The 18342-nt window shown below is 35.5% G+C and overlaps 3 protein-coding genes across 3 annotated transcripts; 1 reads left to right on the top strand and 2 right to left on the bottom strand.

The window, feature by feature from the left end:
- Window positions 1-2218: 2218 nt before the first annotated feature.
- Window positions 2219-5722, bottom strand: LOC116182342. Its single transcript, XM_031502872.1, has 4 exons — window positions 5016-5722; window positions 4762-4890; window positions 4546-4632; window positions 2219-4478 (listed from the first exon to the last, which is right to left on the bottom strand). The coding sequence occupies exons 1-4, from the start codon at window positions 5208-5210 to the stop codon at window positions 4095-4097; spliced, it is 795 nt and encodes a 264-aa protein (XP_031358732.1). The 5' UTR covers window positions 5211-5722; the 3' UTR covers window positions 2219-4094.
- A 2607-nt stretch (window positions 5723-8329) lies between these two features.
- Window positions 8330-12072, bottom strand: LOC116182341. Its single transcript, XM_031502871.1, has 2 exons — window positions 11426-12072; window positions 8330-11374 (listed from the first exon to the last, which is right to left on the bottom strand). The coding sequence occupies exon 2, from the start codon at window positions 11361-11363 to the stop codon at window positions 9240-9242; it is 2124 nt and encodes a 707-aa protein (XP_031358731.1). The 5' UTR covers window positions 11364-11374; window positions 11426-12072; the 3' UTR covers window positions 8330-9239.
- Window positions 12073-15494: 3422 nt separating this feature from the next.
- Window positions 15495-17250, top strand: LOC116182344 (uncharacterized protein K02A2.6-like). The gene is made up of 2 exons (XM_031502873.1): window positions 15495-17072; window positions 17149-17250. The coding sequence occupies exons 1-2, from the start codon at window positions 15495-15497 to the stop codon at window positions 17248-17250; spliced, it is 1680 nt and encodes a 559-aa protein (XP_031358733.1).
- The last annotated feature ends 1092 nt before the right edge of the window (window positions 17251-18342 follow it).

The following is an 18342-nucleotide window of genomic DNA, read 5'->3' as shown; positions in this document are numbered from 1 at the left end:
TAATAAAATTTAGAAACATACAACGATGAACAAGATAGTGATACGGTATTGAGGGAATCCCCGCCGCGCGGGTACATTTGTTATTAAATGAGCGCGGGTACTCTGGTGTTAAACGAATTAAAGATCGAGAAGGAATCGAGGAATATTTGAGGTTAGATTGTTCATGTTCATGAAACTGCACAGTATAGCCACACTAAAACTTAAATACGCTACATAACCCTAACTAAACCACATTTTAAAGTCATTTTTTATGGAAATTATGATGATTAAACCTAAATTATTTTATTTGTTACTCAGTTGTAAACGTTGATTAACAAGACAAAACGCAAACGGGTAAACGTAATGTTTAAACGCTACTGACTTGTAAAACTGACAGCAGACCTGTAAAACTGACAGCAGACCTGTAAAAATTTTACAAGTTTGTAATCTAGTAATTTCATTGGCCAGAATTAATGCGAAGTCTCTGTTACATGGATCACATGATATTTTAGACATTTCTTCAAGATTAATTTAAGAACTAATTATTTACGTTTACAAATGAGTAACAAATAAAATATTGTACATTATACCTACGCCAGGTAATAGTTTTTACTGGCTCTAGGAGATGACAAGCTCGCCTAACGGCTCGCTAGTCAACTTCTCCTATCGCCAGTAAAAACTCACTTACCTGGCTAATAATGTAAAATACTATATCTATTTCCCATTTATAACCTTCTTATATCATAAGAATTCATTTACATATCAGTAGCTTTTCTAAATTGGAAGTTTGTATTTTGCCGCTCTAGATCTTTTTCATAACCATTGCAGGTTTCGATACTCGACCTAATACCGTCAATTGCCGGAAGGGCAGGACAAAAATGGTATATATAATAGTGTACAATGTAAAAAGAGCATAAATAACTTTCAGCTGATATTTAAATGTGGCAAAACCTGTTAGCTGGGGGGTCCAAAGTGTAGCGTAGCGTTAGCGGGCGCTAGCGCACGCGGCGACTTTGAATTTTGATGGGATAATTTGGGACTCCATTCTATACTAGGTATGGTTGAAAGTTTCTGTCACCTATTATTGCAGATTTTGTATGATGAATAACAGCGACACCAAATGCACTTCCTCAGAAAATCGCTCTCTACTGAGAACAAAATTGATGTATGAGCAGCAATTGCAACAAAACACTTCACAGACAGGTATCAAAGAATCCTGTATTTGGAATGGACTTGAAAATTTTCACTTGATTGATAACTATTCGGTTGATGTCATGCATCATATTTTGGAAGGGGTTTGCAATTATACTTGGAATTTTACAAAAACTTGTTATAGAATTTAAATTGTTTTCTTTAGATACTTTAAACTTTAGATTAAAAATGTTTAATTTTAGTGAATTGGAAAGTGGTAACAGGCCACCGTATTTAACCCCGGATTCCCTGGTGAAATTAAAAATGACAGCATCGGAGATGATGTGCTTTACTACATACCTTGGGGATATGATATATTGCTGTGTGCACCGGTCCGTAGGCCAAAAAGACCGCACACAACACATCTAAACAAACCTAGCTAGCTCAAACCCTTATATTTCCCGGAACAAAACTTCTCCCCTGCACGGAGGAGGAATTTGACTCTTTTCTCAGATAGTGGGTTAGACCAAATACCTTAAATTCCAAATCAATCTTAATAATTTTGATTAAATAAAATGGACCTTGGGCAAGTATTAAAAGAAAACAGTAAATTAAAGGAAATGAAATCGTTCGAAAGACAAACAGAAATTAATGTGAGAATTACAAATTTCAGTTTTAATGGTTACACAATAAAAAAAAAAACAAGGAAAACAAACAAAGAAAAAACTACAATTAAAACTTAATCTTACTTACATTCGGTACATGTCCAAAACTGCTAATCCCATATACGGTACACACAAACAAAAACAACAAATTTCAAAATTACACAAAAAACTCAAGTCGGCGCCGACCACACCTTGGTGACGCACTTCACTGAAGGTCCAAACTTCTAAAACTGCCGCAAACTCGGCTTTCCACTCCGTAGAACGGAAACTCCACCAGCTTCCAAAGCTGCTGGCCTCTACACAAACCAAACTACTGCGGTAACTCGCCGAAGCGAAATAAACAATCTTCACTCAAACCAAAAACTGCCCTGACTGGCAACAAACTGACGAAAACTTCAAAACTCCCAAAACAAAACTTCAAACTTCAACAAAATGCTGATTTCAAAACAAAGAAACGTAGTTCTGCGTTGACCCTGGCAAAAAGCCCTTCCTCTTTTCAGTCCGTTCTATTTAAGGTGGAAACCCTTCTTCCAAAATTACAAATTAAAACAGCCAATGATAAGCAGTTGTATGAGATATTGGAGTAGCAGAGTTTGCAATTTGCCTCAGTGAAACGTTAACTGTATATTAATAAAGATACAAAACTTGTGTAACTGTCAATCTATATTAATTCTGTACCTTGGAAAAACAAGGGCCAAACTCCACTCTCGTTGTTTTGTAATTGCTTATGTACGGTAAAAGTTCTTGTAAATTTTGTACCTTGGCTTCTGCCAAAGAAAGTGTTTCTGAATACATTGGTTTTAAATCTACCTTGATTGAACTTTCTCTTTTCCTTAAATTCCCTCAAAAGATGTTTTGTAATAAAATACGTACTCTTCTTCCCTTTTAAATTGAAGCCATTTGATTTTCATCCAGGGAATACATTCCCCTTGCTCATTTTTTTTCCTGTGAACTAATTTACTACTAAGCAACTCGCCGAAATAAAAAAAATCTTTCTGCTGCATTTCTACCACATCTAGTGGCGACTTTCTATACACTGTTTTAATAAAGTTATACCAGTCGTGCGGCACTTCTATATCCACAGTGGTTTTCTTTTTTGCGGTCTCAATTGCAGCATGTATTGAGTCTGCTTCCATATGTGTGTGTCCTGATTCTAAAAATTTGTGGTTTATTTCTACTATAGCACTTTCCGTTTGTTTTAATTCTTCCATGAGAACGCAGAACATGGTAATATGGAAGATATTTTTGTTTTGGCCTGTACAAGAATCGCTATAAAAATTTACAGTTTTGACTGCTGATGGCAAAGTGAACACAAATTTCCTAACACATGAAGCTATCTCCACACCTCCTCGGTTTGCTATGGTTTCGTCCCAAAGAAAGCACGTACCAGTACTTTTGTTTAGAGATGTACAATAAAAAGTAAGGTTAAAAGTCCATAACTGTCTTTTGTAAAAGGATAGTCCATTTTTTAAGTAAGGTGTAGGTAAACACTTTTCTAGATCGAATGAGGCTGTTATAACAGATTGATCAACTTTTGCAATATTCTTGTCTGCGCGTTTACTATTATAGGCACTTTCCGCCATGTCAAGGTGTTCAGATTTCTCTTTTTCTAATTTCTTCTTTTCTTCTTCTTGCTCTTGACTCAGCTCTGGAACGTTATTGATGGCTTTTAGCTCTTGATGAATTCTATCACATTTGCTGCAAGTGTCATTGGCAGGATGGTGGAATGACAAGTTATACTCTTCATTGAAGATCTTTCGGTATTGGCATTCTAATTGTGGAGGAATATTGTTTTTTTTACAATCCGTCCAGTACAGTCTATACAACTACGCAATCGATGTGTGGGCTTAAGTACTTTTTTGACGTTCTCTCACGGGAATAATGGCTTGTGTAGGCTGGAATGCTCTCTATGTGCCTTCTAATAGAGTCTTTGTCATTATTGCCTATCTTCTTGTGGGCCACGACCATCAGAAGGACACACGCCATTGTTTTTCCTTTTCTTTTCTATTATTACTCTCGCCTTCTTTAACGTTAGGTCAAAGGTACCAATATACATTTTTTGGCAAACTTCGATCCTAGGACCAGCTTGAGGCTGCAAATAATACCTCCTAGAAAAACTCCTTCTACTGCTTCCTTTATGCTCAGCAATAACTCTTTCTCTATTTTTAGAAATCTCTTCTACAGTCTGCGAAATAAACTGATCTTGGCCGTCTTTACTTAGTTTGTAAAACTCGTGAAATAAAAGTTGACGTTCTTCTTCGGTTATTTTATTATAACATTTTTTCTTGCATTGGCAGGGCTGTTTTAAATTCTTGGCGTTTATTTGTTTCCCCTTTTTCGTTGTATATTCCAACCCCCTTTCTCTTTTTTCCTTTCTTTGAGTCTGTGACCACGTCTTGGGCTGCTTAACACGTTTTCTGGTTCTATCTTCTTCAGCAGTCCTCTTTCTACCACCTCCAACCCTTTTTTTTTTCGGTCATCTGATCCATCATCTTGAAGCACATCATGTTTTCTGGTTGTATCCTCATCAGTTGTCATTCCGCCATCTCCAACTCTTCTTTTTCCGTCATCTGTTACGCTATCTTCAAGTTCACCATTTTCGTTTGATGTATTCATCTCCTCTTCATTAGGTACTTTGTCCTGATCGTCCGATACGTCTACTTCTCCCATATCCTCGTACTCGTCTACTGCTTCAAACCCATGCTAAAATCGCAAGGAAATGAAATTATACCTTAACACCGATATTGCGCATTTCACGACTTCTACTTACATTCTCGTCAATAGAACATAAAGGACTCTGTTGCTGCATCGTCACCAATTCCAAATAATCTCCATTTCGATCTTGTGGCTGGAATTCCTGGAAATCGCGGAAAAAAAATTGAATTGTTGTCTACTACTTATTTTTAATTCTATGTTCTAAAGAGTCGCACTGACTTCAATGAAAATGACTAAAATTATGGTATACTGTCGAATTATTTGTACGTACATTTGACTCCACAGGTACCGGTGGAACTGCCTGTAGGTCCATGAACGTTTCTAAAATAGTATCTCCTAATGGTGTTGACAGTAAGAGTTGCTGGTGTGTTTGATTCACAGCAGACTGAATACTGGACCCCTATGTTCAACAGTAATTACTGAACAAATCACAACTCTTTCTAAGTACCTAATCTTAATAATTGATCGAGCAAGCAAATAAATTATAAACTTCACAAAGTGGTATACTATTATTTAGATATTTACACATATCAACGCCGGTAAAACTTCTATAAGGCTGGAATCCATCTCTGCAGAAGTACTAACCTGGTCTATAGATTCTGTAGGAGAAAAGTTAAAAATAAGTTTACTTATTAATTTAAAATGTTTCCGCTTACCGTTGCGATTCCCACATTTCATAGCTGATAATTTAAGAATTTCTTTTGTTCTTTTACTGCACATTTTGAACTAATGCACTTGCACAACCACAACATGAAAGTTAAAATTGCAAAATGTACCTGTTGCACGTGTTTACCCATTCGCACTTGCGTATAGCTAGTTCGTTATTAAATAGGCCAATGTCCACTTTAATACAAGAGAACATAAGGCCAATGTCCACAATAAATGGAGTTTGGCCCTTTTATTTGGTTTCATACATAACAACCTTAAGGCCAAAGTGGGAAATTGGCCATTTTAAAATTGAAGCTAATAGTCACATTGGCCTTTAAGAAGTAATTTATTTTAGTAATGACATGTTCTAGGAGATTGGCCTCTTTTACACATAAAGGTAGAAAGCACATAAGTATAATAGTGTTATAAACTTCAATTCAAAATGGTAATTTTGGAGATTGGCCCTTTTTCTTCCAAGGTACAGAATTGTGACAACTCTAACTCACTTCATCTACAATGTACAATGTGACTCGCTATCCACATTCCAACAAGTTGCCAACAGAAAATATCCCCCCTAACGCACGTTAAACCAGAGGTAGAAATTATTTTTATAACCAATTTTTAACCGACATTAAGAGATAACACAAAATTAAAATACTAGGAAAAATAGAATTTTCTATCTTTTAAATACAATGCAAAGGCGATAAATAACATCCACCTGTCAATTAAATTAAGCGTTTACAATGATAACAGAATAAAAGCGATATAAAATTCTCAGAAATCTACCTTAAATAAAATCAAAAATGAGATTAAAATGTAAACACTACAAACCTTGACCTCTTTTTCGTAACAATAATTTCTGTTGATGTACTTAACGAACGATATAAAACAAAAATTTAAATTTAAAAAAATTAATTACATGGAAACCGCCCTTGTCCATTCTAGTTAAGAATCCCAAAATTTCGTCCTGCCAGACACACACACACACACATCCCGCTATCATTATTGCGTCCGTACGTATTTGTACTTTATTGCGTCTCCTAGAACGGATAGGAATTCTTAAACTATTGCCGCGAATGTTGGTTTGGAATCGTATGTCGTGGCTAGAATCGTAACCAGATTTCAAAAATTCCCAGTATTTCGATATACGAATTTTCAGTCATATTGAATCATTCGTGCGTCCTTTCATATGCGCCATTGTCGCGCCCGTATATGGATTTCGCCGTATATTATTGCGTCCTGCAATGTTGCCAATGTTAATGCTCAGTCATTCCTCGTCTAATCACATATTCAAGAGGACGTTGATCCGGCAGGAATTAATTTAATTATACGAGTCCAATTGCTTTTCCTTGTAAAGGTGTGGAACTTAGTATAAAATTTTGATTTTGGTTTTTGTCGACGTATGTCTATTGTCATTACTTGTATCGAATTTGTAAGGTAGAAGTAAATAATTATAAATAAATGAATGTTTTCTTATAAGTTATTGGTGATCGATTTCGCTTTTATTTAGCATATTCGGACCTTAGCGTCAATTAATAAAGGTCCGAAGATGCTAAATAAAAGCGAAATCGATCACGTATAAGAAAACATTCATTATTACTATAATTACTTACTTTTACCTTATCTACAAATAAAACAATTTTATTGAATAAAATCTTTTGAATTTTTACATTTTCGCAGATCAGCTCGGGGTTACGGAATAATGCAAAAAAATAAAAGTGTACGCTTGCAGTTAAAATTTGTTTTTAAATGCTGGAAATAGTATAAGAGACGTCACGTATCAATTGAACCTCCCCAAGTTAATATTTACAGCCATTAAAGGGGGGTCAGCTGTTAACCATCAACCAAAAATATTCAAGGCGAAATTTAATTTGTTGATAACCAAATACAACCTTTTAAGTTAAACCATTTTAAAGAATAGAATTTTTTGGATTGTTACATTTTCGGAGATCAGCTCTGGGTTACGGAATATTGCAAAAAAATTAAAGTGTACGCTTGTAGTAAAAATATGTTTTTAAATGCTGGGAATCGTATAAGAGACGTCACATTTCAATTGAACCTCGCCAAGTTAATATTTACAGCCATTAAAGGGGGGTCAGCTGTTAACCATCAACCAAAAATATTCAAATGCGAAATTTAATTTGTTGGTAACCAAATACCACCTTTTAGGTTAAACCATTTTATCGAATAGAATTTTTTGAATTGTTACATTTTTGGATATCAGCTCTGGGTTACGGAATATTGCAAAAAAATTAAAGTGTACGCTTGTAGTAAAAATTTGTTTTTAAATGCTGGGAATAGTATAAGAGACGTCACGTTTCAATTGAACCCCGCCAAGTTAATATTTACAGCCATTAAAGGGGGGTCAGCTGTTAACCATCAACCAAAAATATTCAAAAGCGAAATTTAATTTGTTGATAACCAAATACAACCTTTTAGGTTAAACCATTTTAAAGAATAGAATTTTTTGAATTGTTACATTTTTGGAGATCAGCTCTGGGTTACGGAATAATGCAAAAAAATTAAAGTGTACGCTTGTAGTAAAAATTTGTTTTTAAATGCTGGGAATAGTATAAGAGACGTCACGTTTCAATTGAACCCGCCAAGTTAATATTTACAGCCATTAAAGGGGGGTCAGCTGTTAACCATCAACCAAAAATATTCAAAGCGAAATTTAATTTGTTGATAACCAAATACCACCTTTTAGGTTAAACCATTTTATTGAATAGAATTTTTTGAATTGTTACATTTTTGGATATCAGCTCTGGGTTACGGAATATTGCAAAAAAATTAAAGTGTACGCTTGTAGTAAAAATTTGTTTTTAAATGCTGGGAATAGTATAAGAGACGTCACGTTTCAATTGAACCTCGCCAAGTTAATATTTACAGCCATTAAAGGGGGGTCAGCTGTTAACCATCAACCAAAAATATTCAAGAGCGAAATTTAATTTGTTGATAACCAAATACCACCTTTTAGGTTAAACCATTTTATCGAATAGAATTTTTTGAATTGTTACATTTTTGGATATCAGCTCTGGGTTACGGAATATTGCAAAAAAATTAAAGTGTACGCTTGTAGTAAAAATTTGTTTTTAAATGGTGGGAATAGTATAAGAGACGTCACGTTTCAATTGAACCTCCCCAAGTTAATATTTACAGCCATTAAAAGGGGGTCGGCTGTTAACTATCGACCAAAAATATTCAAAAGCGAAATTTAATTTGTTGATAACCAAATACCACCTTTTATGTTAAACAATTTTATTGAATAGAATTTTTTGAATTGTTACATTTTTGGAGATCAGCTCCAATATAATTAAACTTATCTGGACGCAACAATGTACTTTCCGAATGGAGAGTATAATAATTATCCTCACTTAAGATATAAAAAGATGATTATCTTATCGAAATGATGTCTATAAATAGCTTACAGTGTTGCCACATGTTGGACGCAATAATATACCAACTTTGTAAAACGTATACTTGAAAGCGTATACTAATTTACCGCCCCTAGCTGCAAAGTGCTGAACTAAAAATATACAACTTCGTACGTATTGCAACTATTATTGCGTCCACTAAAAATTCGTTATCTTTTAATATCTCGAAAACGGCAAGAGATGTCTCAAAGCTGGTTTGTGCTATAGGAATCTGTTAAACCGGTCCATCCTTCGTTGATAGTATTTGAATGATAAAATGGCGGGAACATGGAAATACAGGCGATGCCTTTATTGCGTCCGATATTCGGACGCAATAGTTCGAAGGACGCAATAATGATAGAATGATGTGTGTATATATATATATATATCGAGGGCTTCAGGTCAGAGAGGCGTATCAACCATTTCACTAATTTTACAGGAAATGAAAAAAACGTTTTAAAATTCTATTTTTTCATTATGACGTATGAATTTCATTAAACTATTTGTTTGAATAATAAAATATATGCATGTAAAATTTTAGGTCATTTTATTAAAAAAAATCGAAAATATGGTCTTTACGCCTATGTGGTTCAACAGCGTATATGCCAATGCAGTTAAAAGAAGAAGGCGTAATACATTTTTTTTTATTTTAATTCGAAAGAAATACAAAAAAATCGCCACAAAGAAATCATTTTTTTTGCAAGTAACGCTCCTTCATTACTTGAAGTGACACTTCATCTTCTGAGTCGTAATCCTCACTATTGGTGTTACCTGCTTGCACTGGAAGTGATCTATAATATTGGTGGTATTGACGAGGAATAATTTTGTCTTTACCATGGCACATTTGCTGCAAATCATTAAATTTTTTTTTCTGAATTGGGATTTGGTCAGTGTACGCCTTCTTCATCTCATAGCTTGAATTCCTGGCTGTTGGCTTTCTTCCTCTGCGTCCCGTGTTTATACGTTTGAACTCTTCTTCCCAGTATTCACTTTTATATTGCATTACATTAGGTTGTTCCTTGTCAAATCTCAACCATTTTACCTCTTTCCAACTGAGAATACTACCATCATCAGCTTTCTTTTTGTTTACCATGATTTTCCCTTGCAAGTCCTTATAATCAAGAAAGTCATCGTGGTGCAAAACGCTTACCTTAAAAGGGTTTTTTTTATTTGACAAAATCACAATATTTATCCAGTCATCTGGCCAAAAAATTTTCGACTTCTCAGACGCTCGTTCTATGGCAGCGTGCATGGAGTCGCACTCCATGTGCGTATGGCCTGGTTCTAAGAATTTCAAGTCGATAATTTTTAGATGTGGTACAAGACATACTGCTTGTTGTAACATGCACGCAACAACTGCATTTCGATTTTGCCCTGGACAACAATCTGAATACAGCACTAGATGTCGGACAGTGTTAGAAATACTGTGGATAAATTTATTTAAGCAGGTAGCAATTTCATTGGAACCTCGATTTCCTTCGAATTCCGTCCAAATGTATGAATGGCCCTGTCTTTTTGGTACTTCATAAATCGTAAAATTAAATGTTGCTAATTTTCTTTTGTAAAAAATTGGTTTTGCATGAAACAGTGGACTGTACAGCACCGCTTCCAAATCAAAATTGGCCGATAAGTACGTATCATCTGTTTTGGACTTTTCAGAATCTTTTCTTTTCTCTTCATTTGCGGCACATTTTCTACGAATGTGAAGATCAAATTCGGCTTGCCTGTCTGTTTTTTGATCTGCAGGCAATTGCTCAAAATGGTGGCACCAGCATTGATCCTTTTTGGGTTTATGAAATCCTATATTTTTTTCAATAAGAATCTCTTTATAGTTGGTGCGTGATATAGGTTTTTTTTTATTTGTAATACAGTGCTCGAGGTACAAGTTGTACATTTTTTCTTTGTTTAAGATTGTTTCCAAATACTCCTTCTTGGTATCTCTCCGACACCAATGAGCTGGAACTCTGGGAAACGAGTCAATGTGGTTGATTGCGAACACGATTTCATCTTCTGCATGTTTGTTAGCAGGTGTATGTCTACCTCTTTTATCGGGGGAGGGAATTCCTGCAGCGTTTCGAGCTGATTTTTCAACGGAAGTTCGAACCATTTTTTCGGAAATATCTAAAGTTTGCAGGAAAAAGTATTTACATACTTGATGCTCTGTTCCTCCTTGAAGAAGCGAAAAAGTTTGTGAGAATTTTCTTCTCGAGCTCTCCACTCGACCTCGTTCAGCAAGTTGGCGACGAACACGAGCTGCAATGAAGTCACGTTGTCTGCTCAAATCTTTCATATCCCAAAAGCTCTTTGATATTGATATTTTATCTTCATCTCGAATTTTTAAATGACACTCGCGTTTGCATTTACATGTTTCACCAAGGTTTTTTGGTCTTCTCTCTCTTGCAACTTTTCCTGCCGTTGTCAAGTAGCTTTCTCCTGCATTTCGTTTATTTTTCCGTACATTTTTCTTCCACTGCTGTGGAACCTTTCGTTTTGCCCTCTTTCGTTTTCCACCACCACTGCTCTCATTATCTTTTGCATTTTCTTCTAATTCTGTTTCATATTCGTCTTCATTATCTTTTCTAATATTTTGTTCAAATTCAGTTTCATACACTCTTTCCTTGTCTATTCTTACACTACCTTCAATTTCAGATTCACACTCATTTTCATCCATAGCAATCATTTCAGTTTCAAATTCTGTTTCATACACACCTTCATTGTCCATTCTTATTCTTACATCTTCAATTTGCGTTTCATACTGATTTTCATCCATAACAATCACTTCATTTTCAAATTCACAAGGATCCGGTCTCATCTCTATTAACTCTAAACAAATTTAATTTAGAAAAATAGGTAATTACTATGATTTGATAATACCAGTTATGTGGCCATCAGTGTTCTTTGATGGTAATTCTATGTTTGGCCGCAATCCGACTTCAACTAATGATTTATCTAGATCACTGGTAGTTTCAACAAAGGTGCTACTACTTGTAAAGGTAGCATTAGTTGCATCATCTAAAAAATTAAATGATTTTAATTTCTATGGGAGTTTATCCACAAATGTGGTAATATCTAAATACAACAATACCGCTACTATACATAAAGAAGATTGTGTAGACCTACCTTCTTTGTTTTGATTTGCAGCACATAACTGTAACATTAGTTTGCCTCGTGATGTCGTGTTAAACATTTTAAGACCTCTTAAACACAAACTCAAAATAAACTAACACAAAGACACAGTAATAGAAGTGTTTCAAACATAACCTCTGATGACATTTGCGTCTGTTTACCGACTGAGAAAAGCAACATTTTCGGGGGCGTATGTACATACGCCTTTCTGGCATAACCTTATGTGTACCATCATCGCATCTGGAAGGGGCGTATGTACATACGCCTCTTTGGCATAACCTTAAGTTCACCATAGGCGTATACGCCTTTCTATTTTTTATTATATAGTCGTAATTTGTATTAGAATTTATAAGTCCCTCTGGCACGACATAGAAAACACCACCATGTAACACATACGCCCGAAATTGTCATTTTGATAAATTTGGTTGATACGCCTATCTGGTTTGAAGCCCTATATATATATATATATATATATATATATATATATATATATATATATATATTGCTGTGTATACCGGTCCGTAGGCCAAAAAGACCGTACAGAACACCTAACAGAACCTAGCTAGCTCAAACCCTTATATTTATCGGAACAAAATTTCTCCCCAGCACAGAGAAGGAATTCGACTCTTTTCTTAGATAGTGAGCTATTAGACCAAATACCTTAAATTCCAAATCAATCTAAAAAAATTTTGCTTAAATAAAATGGACCTTGGACAAGTATTCCAAGAAAGCAGTAAATTAAAGGAAATGAAATCGTTCGAAAGACAAACACAGAAATTAATGTGAGAATTACAAATTACAGTTTTAATGGTTACACAATAAAAAAAACAACAAGGAAAACAAACAATTATTACAAAGAAAAAACTACAATTAAAACTTAATCTTACTTACATTCGGTACATGTCCAAACTGCTAATCCCAATACGTTAGGGGAGGGTGGGCCACCATGAGACAAAAATTGTATTTTATTTTTTTCTTGATAAACGATTAATTAATTCGCAAAAGTAAATATACCGCCTCAATCGCCCATGTTTTGCACACAATATCTATATTTTGTGATAGTGATAATAATCAAGGAAAATCCAAATCGACTTGTTTTCTTTTAAGTAACAATTGTCTCATTGTGGCCCACTGGCGGGCCACCATGAAACAGCACTAGGGCCACAATAAAACAGCACATTTTTGTACTCAAATGTGTATTTCGGTAAAGACCTTAACGAACATCAACAGCTGAAAAGTTTACAGGAAACTTAAAAATACAACGTTGCCGCTTTGTTGTTCCAGAAGATGTTTCTGGAGCAGGTAATATCATATTAATGTTCTCCAAAGCTACTGACGCTAAATCGGGAATATCAGGAAACATAAAACTATTAAAACATTTGAGGCTTCGTCTCAGGTAACTAACTTCAAAATCGTTTTCTTTGTCTTTTGCAGATATCACTTTTCCCACGTAATAAACGTCTTTTTTAGCAGAAAATTTCACCAAGACAAAATCTCCCTCTCGTGGCTCACGATTAATCGTAGCCTCTTCCATATCATCATCAGGCTTCGGAGGCCATTCAATGTCATCTGAGCTATTATCAGAAATTTCCATTTCACTTTCAGACGTTTCTTCCACTTCTTTTTTACTTGTGAACACCTTTCTCACATGTGGTTTTTTCTTCTTGTTACGTTTCTCATTTTGTTTAGCTTCTATTAGATCTTTTTCAGGCGTATCTGTTGGAATTAAGCTTCGACCCTTTCGAATATTGCGTGTCTTTTTCCTTTCTCCCGCTTTTGGAAACCCCTCGAATTCTTGTGGAGAAATAAATGGTTTTGATGCTCCCCTGACATTGGATGTTGATGGGATGCATGTCGACGGTCTGCATGTTGATGGTGGTGGGGTTGAATGTCTGATTGAGGATAAAGTGATGCTTTCTGCTGATGGCGTCGTCTGCTCATGACTTTTTGTGTTGGGATCTTCTCGATCGGTTACAGCACTAACCAAAAAATCATCGTCTGTGAAAATATTTCGGTCAAAGGGAAATAATCCGGTTTTTCGGAAGCCAGATTTTATATTGCTTGGAGTCATTGCACGATCATGCGCCACTCCAACACAGCCAGCAATATCGTAAATGGTAAGAGGAATGCCTGGGTGATGTAACAACCAAGAATCGACTGCTCTGTTATAATGTGCTTTAAACGAAGCAAACACCGACACATCCAGGGGCTGCAGCAATGCGGTGGTAATGTTACAATAGTCACACCGTGATCCTTCGCCAAATTCAAGGTATTGATGGTCAAGTGACTTTCATGATTGTCGAAAATCAATATAGTGGGATTTTCCTTAGACGATCCAGAATGATGGATAAAGTGCTGCATTGCATTTACAAAGAGTTCGCCATTCATCCATCCACTTGGATTGGTCAAACCAAGAGTTCCTGGAGGAGCGCCGTTAATCATTGGTGGTTTAAAATATTTGCGGGGGAAAACCATTACTGGTGGCAATGAGCACGAGCACGATGCAGCCTGTAGTAACCAATACTCCCCTCTCACCACTTGTAATTTGACTCACTTGCTTCATGCCTTTTTGTGCTATTACTTTTTTTGTTGTCCAGTCGTTGTTCCTGTTTCGTCAAGATTGTACACACGGCTACCATCCGCAAATAGTTCTGAACGAGAATAGGCTTCTTCAAGGTTGTTGAAAAATTTATCAACATTGTGTTTATTAAAAGAAGTGGCTCTTGACATGCTACAGTTCTCCGGTTGTCTAATGCTGACTTCAGGATTTCGTTTTATAAACGCTTGCATCCAGTCAATGCTGGCTCTTTTCGAATCTTCCCATGAAGGATGGATTGGAATCGAATTTATCTTTGCCATCTCATATGCCAATTTTCTCACATCTATTGTAGATTTTCCGTAGCACATTTTTGAACAACGTAGAATATAATCTACTAACATTTTTTCCTGCTCTGAGGTAAAAATTAATCGTGATTGATAATTAGGCTTCATTGTGACTTCCTCCAGTGATTTATTAGGGTCAGCTTTAAGCTTCTTAACATATCTAAACAACGTCTGGAATTTGACGTTGTTATTGCTTGCAGCAACACGTAAACATACGTTATGTCGGACAACTTCTTCCACAACACGTTTCATAGAAGCTTCGGAAAAGTTGCCTTTCTCAGTTTTCCGTTTCCGACCTCTAGACATCTTTGGCTTTCCGCTGGACCTGACATTTAAAGCAACAATGTTAAACATCTGTAAAATTACTACTTGTTTGTTATAATATAATATGGGTCACAGTGAGACTTGTCTCATGGTGGCCCGAAATAATCGTCTCTAAGTGGCCCAACAGTGCCAGGACGACTTTTTATAGGTTATATTTTTGTCAAGACCACGATGACTTAAACTTCTCACATAACAATATTCCTAAATAGATGCTTAATGAAACTGTATATGGTACTTACTCGTACTTTCCCACAAAACGTCCAAAAAACACACGTACAACTCAGCCCCAGAAAAACTTCACTAACCTCGAAACAATGAAACCGCTGGTATAATATGTAGTTTTAAGATACTATAATATCTTATTCTGTAGTAGCACTCTGGTGCGTAGATTTAGAACTAGAACATGTTGACTGCATCTACAGACATGTTGATGTTGTGTTCCAATTAAATGTTATACTTGTGTGTCCTGTTTATTATTTTACCTAGAGACAGCGATACTAAATAATACATGGTGTCAGGTAGTTGTGGAACACAAATTGTAGTTTGAATGTGTGCACCTAGTAAAGAGCACGTGGAAGTTTTGTAAAATTACGCAACACTTGTCAATAAAATGGACGGCTTATTTAAACCGCCGGATCCCCTCGTTTTGGACGGCAATATTTCAGAAAATTGGCGTAAGTTTGAACAAAGATTTGACCTTTTCCTTGTAGCAGCTGACCTAGACAAAAAAGCTGAAGGAAAGAAAGTAGCAGTTTTTCTCAATGTGATTGGCGAGGATGCATTGGAATTATACAATACATTTACATTTACCGAAGAGGAAAAGAAAGAGAAGACCTTGACCCTGATAAAGCAAAAATTTACGGAATACTGTTCGCCAAAGAAAAATGTAATCTTCGAACGCTTCAAATTCAACAGCATAGTTCAGGCAGAAGGACAAACCTTTGATAATTTCTTGACAGATCTACGAAAAGCAGTACAAACCACAGAATATTCTGATCCAGATGATATGATACGAGATAGAATCGTCATGGGAATCAAGAACAAGATAGTACAAGAAAGATTACTACGAGAAGCCGACATCACGTTACAGAAAACCATTGATTTCTGTAGGGCCTCTGAAGTAAGCAAGAATCAGTCCAAGGTACTACAGCAAGAAGTTGACGTGAGCACTGTTAAACAAGCAACGCTAAAGTGTAAATACTGTGGGTACAAGCACGCACCTAAAAAATGTCCTGCCTTCAAGAAGACCTGCGCGAAATGCCAAGGAAAAAATCATTTTGCTTCCGTGTGTACGCGTGAAAAGGCAACCAATGAAACCAAGAAGTACACAAAGAAAAGGAAGGATGTACATGAAGTGTCTGGAACGGAAGATCATCAACTCTGTGGAAGTGAAGAGAGTGGCGAAAGTGAATGCGAGTTTTACGTGAGTGCAATTAAAAGGGAAGCACATAAAGAGTCCATGTGGTTCAAGAAAGTGGAAATCTGTGGCAAGTCGATAAACTTTAAATTAGACACGGGTGCCGAGGTGAGCGTACTACCAGTAAATATTTTAGAAACGTTACCTAAATGTAGGATCGAGAAGTCAAATGTATCTTTAGTTTCTTATGGAAGTACAAAATTTAAAATTACTCCTGTTGGTGAAGCTGAACTGAAATGTAAGGTAAACAAGTACGTGTGTAATATTAAGTTTGTAATTGTCGATACTAGAGATCAAATGCCATTACTAGGATTGCAAGATTGTATTAGATTGCATTTAATTAAGCGAGTGGATGAATTACAGGCTAGTTTTAAATCATCCGAAGATGTAGTGAATAGGTTTCCTAGTGTATTTCAGGGGTTAGGAACATTTCCTAACAAGCATCATATAACGTTAAATGAAAATGTAAGTCCTACAGTTGCACCTATTAGGCGTGTCCCTCAAATTTTACATAATCGTTTAAAATTAAAATTAGAGGAGTTAGAGAAATCAAATAGTATTAGAAAAGTAGAGCACCCTACTGAGTGGCTTCAACCGCTAGTAATTGTAGAAAAACCTAATGGAGATTTAAGACTGTGCTTAGATCCCAAACAGTTAAACTGTGCTATTAAGCGCGAACATTTTCTAATACCTTCTATGGAAGAAATATCCGCCAAATTAAGTGGTAAAAAATTCTTTACTGTGCTTGACATGAAGGACGGTTATTGGCAAGTATTAATAGACGACGCAAGTGCTAATTTATTAACATTTGGTACACCGTATGGTCGATATCAATTTCTAAGGCTAGCTTTTGGTGTATGTTCCGCGCCAGAAGTATTCCAGCGAAAAAATTACGAACTCTTTGGTGATATCGAAGGCGTTAGTTTATATTTTGACGACCTCATTGTGACAGGCGAAACTGAATTAGAACATGACAAAAATCTCAAAATAGTGTTGGAGAGAGCTCTTAAGTTTAATGTCAAGTTTAATAAGACCAAAATACAATTCAAACAATCTTCTGTCAAATTTATGGGACAAATATTTAGTCAAAAAGGTATCGAGACTAATAAAAATTATGTCAAAGCCATTATAGAAATGCCTGTGCCGTCTTGTAAAAATTCGTTATTACGATTTTTAGGCATGGTCAAGTATCTAGGCAAATTTATCCCAAAATTATCTCAAATTACTGCCCCATTGCGAAACTTAACACGTAATGATGTTCCATGGTATTGGTCAACTGAACATGAAGCTGCAGTGACTCAATTAAAACAGATTTTGACAAATTCACCAGTATTAACGTTTTTCGACCCTAAAAAAGAAATAGTTATCGAAACAGACAGCTCAAAGGACGGACTTGGCGCTTGTCTAATACAAGAAGAGCACCCAGTCGCTTTTGCTTCAAGGAGCTTAACAAAAACCGAGATGAAATATGCACAAATCGAAAAGGAGGCTTTAGCAATACTTTTTGCAGTACAGAAATTTCATTTATTTATTTATGGGTTAAACATCAAAATGTACAGTGATCATAAGCCCCTAGAATCAATATTTAAAAAAAATATTCAATCAATTTCACCACGATTACAACGTATCAGGTTAAAACTCTTAAATTATAACTTACATGTAACCTATAAACCAGGTAAACAAATGTACATATCAGATGCATTATCAAGAGCTTACCTAAAAAATGAAAAAGTATTAAAATCAAATCAAGAAATAGACTACTTTGTGCATTCATTAACAAAAACATTATCTATGTCAGAATCTAGGAAAGAACAATTTAAAAAAGAAACAAAAAATGACCCAACTTTGCAGCTGATTCGCAATTATATTGAAACCTCATGGCCCGCAAATAAAAATGATATTCCCACCGATGCTAAACCATTTTTCAAAATCAAAGATCAACTTTACAGTATCGAAAATTTATTATTTCACGATTATAAACTAATAGTTCCTAAAAAATTACAAAAAGAAATGATAACATTAATACACGAAGGTCATTTCG

This window comes from Photinus pyralis, unplaced genomic scaffold (genome assembly GCF_008802855.1).
Source record: "Photinus pyralis isolate 1611_PpyrPB1 unplaced genomic scaffold, Ppyr1.3 Ppyr1.4_unclustered_Scaffold4822, whole genome shotgun sequence".
In the NCBI taxonomy this organism is placed as follows: Eukaryota; Metazoa; Arthropoda; class Insecta; order Coleoptera; family Lampyridae; genus Photinus; species Photinus pyralis.
This window is presented reverse-complemented; position numbering and strand designations above follow the sequence as displayed.

Coding starts and splice junctions, on each gene's coding strand:
- LOC116182344 (XM_031502873.1), top strand. CDS start 15,495: ATGGACGGCTTATTTAAACCGCCGGATCCCCTCGTTTTGGACGGCAAT. Junction 17,073..17,148: donor TGAAGGACGGTTATTGGCAA/GTATTAATAGAC, acceptor TTCTAAGGCTAG/CTTTTGGTGTATGTTCCGCG.
- LOC116182341 (XM_031502871.1), bottom strand. CDS start 11,363: ATGAGACCGGATCCTTGTGAATTTGAAAATGAAGTGATTGTTATGGAT.
- LOC116182342 (XM_031502872.1), bottom strand. CDS start 5,210: ATGTGCAGTAAAAGAACAAAAGAAATTCTTAAATTATCAGCTATGAAA. Junction 4,633..4,761: donor CGGTACCTGTGGAGTCAAAT/GTACGTACAAAT, acceptor CGCGATTTCCAG/GAATTCCAGCCACAAGATCG. Junction 4,479..4,545: donor TATGTTCTATTGACGAGAAT/GTAAGTAGAAGT, acceptor TTGCGATTTTAG/CATGGGTTTGAAGCAGTAGA.